The sequence below is a fragment of the Scardinius erythrophthalmus genome (assembly GCF_964197995.2).
Source record: "Scardinius erythrophthalmus genome assembly, chromosome: 8".
Taxonomy (NCBI): Eukaryota; Metazoa; Chordata; class Actinopteri; order Cypriniformes; family Leuciscidae; genus Scardinius; species Scardinius erythrophthalmus.
In genome coordinates this window covers 1,307,803-1,317,802 of record NC_138228.1, presented here as the reverse complement: position 1 = coordinate 1,317,802, position 10,000 = coordinate 1,307,803, and the positions used below count along the sequence as shown (strand labels likewise).

General features: G+C 43.4%; 1 protein-coding gene across 2 annotated transcripts in view; it reads left to right on the top strand.

The window, feature by feature from the left end:
• secisbp2l (SECIS binding protein 2-like) overlaps window positions 1–3,537 on the top strand; it is a 34,283-nt gene extending 30,746 nt beyond the window's left edge. For both annotated transcript variants that reach the window (XM_081372976.1, XM_081372975.1), the window contains 2 exons: window positions 118–337; window positions 1,272–3,537. In XM_081372976.1, coding sequence (XP_081229102.1) covers window positions 118–337; window positions 1,272–1,837 — 786 coding nt within the window. In that variant the 3' untranslated portion in view covers window positions 1,838–3,537. The remainder of the gene's footprint in view (window positions 1–117; window positions 338–1,271) is intronic.
• Window positions 3,538–10,000: the final 6,463 nt, after the last annotated feature.

The following is a 10,000-nucleotide window of genomic DNA, read 5'->3' as shown; positions in this document are numbered from 1 at the left end:
CTACGTCATGTGTGATCTGATAAAAAAATGGAGAAACTCCTTAAATGCAATAGATGCCAAATGCAATGCATTCATGTGTGTGTGTGTGTGTGTGTGTGTGTGTGTGCGCGCGCTCAGGCTCTTTTCAACACGCTGGTGTCCCTGACGGAGGAGGCGCGCAGGGCGTATAAGGAGATGGTGAGCGCGCTGGAGCAGGAGCAGGCCGAGGAGGCGCTGAAGAACGTGAAGAAGGTCCCGCACCACATGGGTCACTCCAGGAACCCGTCGGCCGCCAGCGCGATCTCGTTCTGCAGCGTCATCTCTGAGCCCATCTCTGAGGTCAACGAGAAGGAGTACGGTAAGACAGCGCCGCACCAGGGGTGTGTTTCCTAAAGCATCGTTAGCCTAATGCTGTGTGTTCACACCATACGCAAATTAAATTATTTGCGCGAGTAGATTACATACAAAGTCAACGCAAAGATGTGAATAGATGCGAATTGGCCGACGCGGTTGCCGCGAACGCTCGATATTCACAGTGTGCTTTTCAGAAGGAGGGGCTTCATAGAGACAGGAAGTAAACAGAGGTGCGTTTCCCGAAAGCATCGTTAGCCTTTTTTTTAAAAGTGTGTGATTTTTAGTGGCATCTAGTGGTGAGGTTGTGAATTACACCCATCAGAAGTTACAGTGGCTGACAGGAAGTGATGTCGTCGTCTGAGAGTCGCCAGTTAAACAATGAGGTTTCTTTACAAAAATAAATAAAGAAATTAGGTTTACTTGATTATTCAGTAAAGCAATATGTTATTGCGAATATTATTGTTACTTGTTCATCATTGTGTCAGTGTTTTATTCGCTGACTTTAGCTCACTTCTTTGCGCGAAGAACAACGTAGTGACGAAACGTTTTTGTTGTTGTTTTTTACACATTTTTCTTAAATGTGTATATTATATCATATTTGTGTGTATTATCAAAAGTGTGTATATTTAGGATTTGTATTTAGATGTCTTGTACAGCACTTTGGTCAGTCTTGTGGCTCTTTATAAATTAATAAAACTTGAATCTTGACACACTGATCCAGCCGACCAATCAGAGCACAGTGTGCTTTTCAGAAGGAGGGGCTTCATAGAGACAGGAAGTAAACAGAGCGTTACTGACAGACTGGGAAGAGAGGAGCCGCAACAATGGAGAATATGAGGAGAATAATCAACATTCAAGCAGGAAAACCTGTTCTAGTAGAGCCTGAGACATCATCGAGACTTTGCAATATTTAACATGTCTAAATGTTCTGTGTGCAGAGACTAACTGGAGGACGATGGTGGAGAACGCAGACGCGCCGGAGCCGCCGGACTCTGAGCCAATCAGCAGAGCGAACAACAAAGATCAGCGTGAGGTCGTGTCCCCGCTCCCTCAGCCGACGGCCAATCAGAGCCTGATCCCGAGTCCCGCCGCGGCCCGAGCGCCGGAGAAGGACGAGTCCCGCACCGATGACCGGCTGGAGTGGGCGTCTCTGAGCACCGAGACCGGATCCCTCGACGGCAGCGGCCGAGACCGGCTCAACTCCTCCATCACCAGCACCACCAGCACACTGGTGCCGGGCATGCTGGAGGAGGAGGATGAGGAGGAGGAAGAGGAGTACACACCCGAGCCCATCGTGCCGCTCAGCAGCCGCATCGAGTCCTGGGTCTCCAAGACCCTGGAGAACCTGCAGCTGAGGAGAGCGAGCAGCTCCGAGGACGAGGAGGACGAGGAGGGCCGGGTGAGCGACGAGGAAGAGCTCGACGACTCTGATGTCATCGCAGAACCGGCGGGTGACGAGAAGGACGCGGCGGACACGGTGACGGGTGTTTCACACACACACTGACTCACACACTCTCTGTGAACGATTCATTATCGTCAGGTCCACCCTTCAAACCCTTTAGAGGAACGACGGATGATGCTCTTCATCATTGTGAACATTGACTGATGCTCCACAATGGTGATCGTAAAGCATCATCATATGACTCATATGAATCAGCTCTGTGAATCTCTGTGAGTCTTAAAGGAACAGTTCATTCTGTCTTCGTTTATTCGTCATCGTGTCGTTTCTTCTGCGACGCAAGGTTTGGGGGAATTCTTTCTGAAAGTTAATGAAGGATACAAACGTTCACAAACACACACACACTCACACACACACTGACTCAGGTTCTCTGCTCACACACTCTCTGTGAACGATTCATCATCGCCTGCTCGCCCTCAAACACTTCAGATGAACGACCGATGATGCTCTTCATCATTGTGAACAGTGACTGATGCTGTTGAGCTCCAAAAATAACCGTAGAGCATCATAACAGCCGTCCATGTGACTCGATCTCAAAACCTGATCTCTTAAAGGAACAGTTCATTCTGTCATCATTTGTTCATCCTCGTGTCGCAGCACAAAGGCTGAACAACTTATCAGACGGTATTTGAATAATTTCTCAGATCTTCTTTTATGTTCCACTGAAGAAAGAAAGTCATACAGCTTTGAACCACATGAAGGCGAGTAAATGATGACAGAATGACCATTTTTGGCTGAACGATTCCATTAAATATGAGATTTGAGAGTATGAATCACTGATTCATATGAACCGCTGTCATGATGCTTCCACTGAAGAAATAAAGGACATGAGGGCGAGTAAATGATTCAAGGTTTGGGTGAATTCTTTCTTAAAGTTAATGAAAGATGCAAACGTTCATTCATTCCAACACACACACACACACACACACACACACACTCACACACACACAGACGTCTGATCTAAGCGTGCGTTTAGTCTAACCAGGTGGAAAGCGAAGCATTAACGAACTCTACAGAAGAGAAACTCAATGCATAACTAATGACGTGAGCAACTGAACGAATCCTGGTGTACATAACATTTAAATGTTTCTAATATTCTGTCGTCTACGGTTCTATTTATCACACTTGAATGAAAACAGATGACGGGTGTGTTTTATTTCACGTGTCGTCGGGTGTCTCCTGCACTGATGGGATCGTGTCGGTAAATTACCGTATTCTGGTGCTTCAGATGGACAGAAGCTCTTCTCCGTGTGTGTTTGTGTCTCTAACCACGTTTACTCCGCTCTTTCTCCTCCATCTTTAGTCACGTTCGGCTCCACATGAAGGATTTCTGAGGTTATAATGATGTACATTAACGCTCTCTTGGTAAATGTCTGGTGTATTGGTGACTAACATGAGGGCGAACGGAGAGTCCGATCCGGCGAGATCGTGTAACCGTGTAAATGTTGTGGATCATCACGATCTCAGTGCAATAAGCTTCCCGTAGCAGCGCCCGGATCCTCCCTCTCTCCCTCTCTCTCTCTCTCTCTCTCTCTCTCTGTTTGTGTGTTTGGAGTGATTCTCATCGGCGTGTCTTTTGCACTATGTACATAAACGTGAACATGCTTTGGTAACTAATGTGAAACTCTCACGCATCTCTGACGTGTGTTTTCCAGCAGTTCTGATGTTGAATTCACAGTGTCTGTACATGCAGTAACTGTTCTCTGACTGTTCGTTAATACAATTAAACTGTTTTCAGTAAACTATCTACTGTACCATGTGTGTTTTCTTAGCATGAGTGTGAAGTGTGTCATTCTGGAGTGTTTTATCTTCTGTAGTGCGAGATGTTTTCAATGAGAAACAAATGATTTTATCCATCAGGAATTGATGCGATGTTATTTGAGAGTGAGTGAGTGAGTGAGTATGAGAGTCAAGTCAAGTCAAGTCAAGTTTATTTATATAGCGCTTTTCACAACATAGGTTGTATCAAAGCAGCTTCACAGTAATAACAATACATCAATGTTTGTTTCTAGTGGAACGTCTACGTTTGGTAATGCTGATCAATAGTATCGTTGATTGATTAATTAAATTAAATATCCCCAAATATCCCCAACTAAGCAAGCCAAAGGCAAAAGTGGCAAGGAACCGAAAAACTCCATCAGGTGACCTAATGGAGAAAAAAAAACCTTGGGAGAACCCAGGCTCAGTCGGGGGCCAGTTCTCCTCTGGCGTTTATGAACTAGAGGTCGGATTTAACTGTAGGATTAAAAGTATTATATGAATGCCTGGCTGAAGAGATGCGTCTTTAATCTAGTTTTAAACTGGGAGAGCGAGTCTGAGCAACGAACAGTATCCGGAAGACTATTCCAGAGTTTTGGAGCTAAATGTGAAAATGCTCTCCCTCCTTTGGTGGATCTGGATATCCTAGGTATGACCAAAAGCCTCGAATTTAGTGATCTTAAAGAGCGCGATGGATTATAGGGCGATAGAAGATCCGTTAAATAGACTGGAGCTAAGCCTTTTAGGGCTTTATAAGGCAGTAGCAATACCTTGTAATTAATACGGGACTTTATAGGTAACCAATGTAGGGATGATAAAATCGGTGTTATATGATCATATTTTCTTGATCTAGTTAGAACTCTAGTGGCGGCATTTTGGACTAACTGTAGCTTGTTTATTGAGGATGCAGGACAACCGGCTAATAACGCATTACAGTAATCTAGTCTCGAGGTCATGAATGCATGAACTAACTTTTCTGCATCAGAAACAGATAGCATATTACGTAGCTTAGCAATGTTTCTAAGGTGGAAAAAGGCTGTTCTTGTAACATGAAATATGAGAGTGAGTGTGAGAGAGCGAGTATGAATGAGTGTGTGAGTTAAAGTATGAGTGAGTGAGTATGAGTGAGTGAGAGAGCGAGTATGAATGAGTGTGAGTTAAAGTATGAGTGAGCGAGTATGAGATTGAGCGAGTATGAGAGTGAGCGAGTATGAGTGAGCGAGCGAGTATGAGTGAGTGAGCGAGTATGAGTGAGCGAGCGAGTATGAGTGAGCGAGTATGAGTGAGCGAGTATGAGTGAGCGAGTATGAGTGAGCGAGTATGAGTGAGCGAGTATGAGTGAGCGAGTATGAGTGAGCGAGTATGAGTGAGTTAGTGAGTATGAGTGAGTTAGTGAGTATGAGTGAGTTAGTGAGTATGAGTGAGTTAGTGAGTATGAGTGAGTTAGTGAGTATGAGTGAGTTAGTGAGTATGAGTGAGTATGAGTGAGTTAGTGAGTATGAGTGAGTTAGTGAGTATGAGTGAGTTAGTGAGTAAGTTAGTGAGTATGAGTGAGTTAGTGAGTATGAGTGAGTTAGTGAGTATGAGTGAGTTAGTGAGTATGAGAGTATGAGTGAGTTAGTGAGTATGAGTGAGCGAGTATGAGTGAGTTAGTGAGTATGAGTGAGTTAGTGAGTATGAGTGAGCGAGTATGAGTGAGTTAGTGAGTATGAGTGAGTTAGTGAGTATGAGTGAGTTAGTGAGTATGAGTGAGCGAGTATGAGTGAGTTAGTTTGAGTGAGTATGAGTGAGCGTGTATGAGTGAGTGTGTATGAGTGAGTTAGTGAGTATGAGTGAGTTAGTGAGTATGAGAGTGAGTGAGTATGAGTGAGCGAGTATGAGTGAGTTAGTGAGTATGAGAGTGAGCGAGTATGAGTGAGTTAGTTTGAGTGAGTATGAGTGAGCGAGTATGAGTGAGTTAGTGAGTATGAGAGTGAGCGAGTATGAGTGAGTTAGTTTGAGTGAGTATGAGTGAGCGTGTATGAGTGAGTTAGTGAGTATGAGTGAGCGTGTATGAGTGAGTTAGTGAGTATGAGTGAGTTAGTGAGTATGAGTGAGTGAGTATGAGAGTGAGCGAGTATGAGTGAGTTAGTTTGAGTATGAGTGAGCGTGTATGAGTGAGTTAGTGAGTATGAGTGAGTGAGTATGAGTGAGTATGAGAGTGAGTGAGTTAGTTTGAGTGAGTATGAGTGAGCGAGCGTGTGAGTTAGTATGAGTGAGCGTGTATGAGTGAGTTAGTTTGAGTGAGTATGAGTGAGCGTGTATGAGTGAGTTAGTGAGTATGAGAGTGAGCGTGTATGAGTGAGTTAGAGTGAGTATGAGAGTGTCAGGTGAGTATGAGTGAGCGTGTATGAGTGAGTTAGAGTGAGTATGAGAGTGTCAGGTGAGTATGAGTGAGCGTGTATGAGTGAGTTAGTGAGTATGAGAGCGAGTATGAGTGAGTTAGTGAGTATGAGAGTGAGCGTGTATGAGTGAGTTAGAGTGAGTATGAGAGTGTCAGGTGAGTATGAGTGAGTTAGTGAGTATGAGTGAGCGTGTATGAGAGAGCGTGTATGAGTGAGTATGAGTGAGTGAGTATGAGTGAGTGAGTGAGTATGAGTGAGTGAGTATGAGTGAGCGAGTATGAGTGAGCGAGTATGAGTGAGCGAGTATGAGTGAGCGAGTATGAGTGAGCGAGTATGAGTGAGCGAGTATGAGTGAGCGAGTATGAGTGAGCGAGTATGAGCGAGTATGAGTGAGCGAGTATGAGTGAGCGAGTATGAGTGAGCGAGTATGAGTGAGCGAGTATGAGTGAGTTAGTGAGTATGAGTGAGTATGAGAGTGAGTGAGTTAGTTTGAGTGAGTATGAGTGAGCGAGCGTGTGAGTTAGTATGAGTGAGCGTGTATGAGTGAGTTAGTATGAGTGAGTTAGTATGAGTGAGCGTGTATGAGTGAGCGTGTATGAGTGAGTTAGTTTGAGTGAGTATGAGTGAGCGTGTATGAGTGAGTTAGTGAGTATGAGAGTGAGCGTGTATGAGTGAGTTAGAGTGAGTATGAGAGTGTCAGGTGAGTATGAGTGAGCGTGTATGAGTGAGTTAGAGTGAGTATGAGAGTGTCAGGTGAGTATGAGTGAGCGAGTATGAGTGAGCGTGTATGAGTGAGTTAGTGAGTATGAGAGCGAGTATGAGTGAGTTAGTGAGTATGAGAGTGAGCGTGTATGAGTGAGTTAGAGTGAGTATGAGAGTGTCAGGTGAGTATGAGTGAGTTAGTGAGTATGAGTGAGCGAGTAGGAGTGAGCGAGTAGGAGTGAGCGAGTATGAGCGAGCATGAGTGAGCGAGTATGAGTGAGTTAGTTTGAGCGTGTATGAGTGAGCGTGTATGAGTGAGTTAGTTTGAGTGAGTATGAGTGAGTTAGTGAGTATGAGAGTGAGCAAGTATGAGTGAGTTAGTTTGAGTGAGTATGAGTGAGCGTGTATGAGTGAGTTAGTGAGTATGAGAGTGAGCGAGTATGAGTGAGCGTGTATGAGTGAGTTAGTGAGTATGAGTGAGCGAGTATGAGTGAGTTAGTGAGTATGAGTGAGCGTGTATGAGTGAGTATGAGTGAGTATGAGAGTGAGTGAGTTAGTTTGAGTGAGTATGAGTGAGCGAGCGTGTGAGTGAGTTAGTATGAGTGAGCGTGTATGAGTGAGTTAGTTTGAGTGAGTATGAGTGAGCGTGTATGAGTGAGTTAGTGAGTATGAGAGTGAGCGTGTATGAGTGAGTTAGAGTGAGTATGAGAGTGTCAGGTGAGTATGAGTGAGCGTGTATGAGTGAGTTAGAGTGAGTATGAGAGTGTCAGGTGAGTATGAGTGAGCGAGTATGAGTGAGCGAGTATGAGTGAGCGTGTATGAGTGAGTTAGTGAGTATGAGAGTGAGCGTGTATGAGTGAGCGAGTATGAGTGAGCGTGTATGAGTGAGTTAGTGAGTATGAGAGTGAGCGTGTATGAGTGAGTTAGAGTGAGTATGAGAGTGTCAGGTGAGTATGAGTGAGCGTGTATGAGTGAGTTAGAGTGAGTATGAGAGTGTCAGGTGAGTATGAGTGAGCGTGTATGAGTGAGTTAGTGAGTATGAGAGCGAGTATGAGTGAGTTAGTGAGTATGAGAGTGAGCGTGTATGAGTGAGTTAGAGTGAGTATGAGAGTGTCAGGTGAGTATGAGTGAGTTAGTGAGTATGAGTGAGCGTGTATGAGTGAGCGAGTAGGAGTGAGCGAGTAGGAGTGAGCGAGTAGGAGTGAGCGAGTAGGAGTGAGCGAGTAGGAGTGAGCGAGTAGGAGTGAGCGAGTAGGAGTGAGCGAGTAGGAGTGAGCGAGTAGGAGTGAGCGAGTAGGAGTGAGCGAGTATGAGTGAGCATGAGTGAGCGAGTATGAGTGAGTTAGTTTGAGCGTGTATGAGTGAGCGTGTATGAGTGAGTTAGTTTGAGTGAGTATGAGTGAGCGTGTATGAGTGAGTATGAGAGTGAGCAAGTATGAGTGAGTTAGTTTGAGTGAGTATGAGTGAGCGTGTATGAGTGAGTTAGTGAGTATGAGAGTGAGCGAGTATGAGTGAGCGTGTATGAGTGAGTTAGTGAGTATGAGTGAGCGAGTATGAGTGAGTTAGTGAGTATGAGTGAGCGTGTATGAGTGAGTATGGGTGAGTATGAGAGTGAGTGAGTTAGTTTGAGTGAGTATGAGTGAGCGAGCGTGTGAGTGAGTTAGTATGAGTGAGCGTGTATGAGTGAGTTAGTTTGAGTGAGTATGAGTGAGCGTGTATGAGTGAGTTAGTGAGTATGAGAGTGAGCGTGTATGAGTGAGTTAGAGTGAGTATGAGAGTGTCAGGTGAGTATGAGTGAGCGTGTATGAGTGAGTTAGAGTGAGTATGAGAGTGTCAGGTGAGTATGAGTGAGCGAGTATGAGTGAGCGTGTATGAGTGAGTTAGTGAGTATGAGAGCGAGTATGAGTTAGTTAGTGAGTATGAGAGTGAGCGTGTATGAGTGAGTTAGAGTGAGTATGAGAGTGTCAGGTGAGTATGAGAGTGTCAGGTGAGTATGAGTGAGTTAGTGAGTATGAGTGAGCGTGTATGAGTGAGCGAGTATGAGTGAGCGAGTATGAGTGAGTGAGTATGAGTGAGTATGAGTATGAGTGAGTGAGTGAGTGAGTGAGTGAGTGAGTGAGTGTGAGTGAGTATGAGTGAGTGAGTATGAGTGAGTGAGTAGGGCTGTAGCTATCGATTATTTTAGTAATCGAGTATTCTATTGATTTTTTCCGTCGATTAATCGAGTAATCGGATAAAACAAATGGTGGTAATAAAAATAGATCCAAGTGAACAACAGCCTTTAAAATTACTTAAATACAAATAAGTAACACTTTACATTATGGTTCATTAGTTAGCTACCTTAATTAACATAAGAATGAACAATACTTCTACAGCATTTATTAATCTTAGTTCATGTTAATTTCAACATTTACTACATTATTAAAATTAAAGGTTGTATTTGTTAACATTAATGTAAGTGAACAAACATGAACAAACAATGAACAGCTGTATTTGTATGAACAAATGTTAGTTACAAATGTAGCTATTGTTCATTGTTAGTTCATGTTGGTTAATACATAATGTTAACTAATGAACCTTATTGTAAAGTGTTACCCAAATATATAATAACAAGCAATAATTATTGGTTCAAATAAAGTATCAAAGTAATCATATGGATTTTATTGAACAACGCTGTTAAAATACACCAGGTAAAATATATAACTAATAAACATAACATTTAATTCAAATGTCAACTTAATCTTTCATATTTGGTCACTTCTGTACGATAGAAATGCAACAGCCGCTGTCATTTCTTTACAGATGCAGGTGCACGCCAAAACATGCAAGCTCAGTGCAAGGGTTAAACTTTTATTTTGAAATTGCGATGAACAACAATATTTCTGAATATATTCAGAAACATACTTATGTATTCTCCTGTGTTGGCGTAGATTTATAAATGAGCTGCGTTACGAATCTTGTGAAACAGCGCACACTGCGTGCAGATAACGTTATAAGCTACACAAACTCACAGCACGGAGAGATGGAGTTTGAGAAACCCGAGACGCTCGTCGCTCCATGCAAATGATGACAGTGCAACTATGAAACACGCGTTTTGTGTTCCCAAATGCACATTATTGGAAACCTAAACAAACAGCACATGCAGAGACTGATATGTGTGGAGCAGCGTTTACTGTGAACGGAGCTGAGGTACTTTTAACACAATCCGCACGCATGTCAATAATTAAAGCGTCGTGCTTCTCTGTGGGTGAAAAAAACAGCGCATATATTTATTTTCTGAATCACAGCCTTTGTGATTTCACGATATTATGATTGTAAACAGTTACATATATCACGTAGCCTTAGAAAACGGTGTATTAATGCG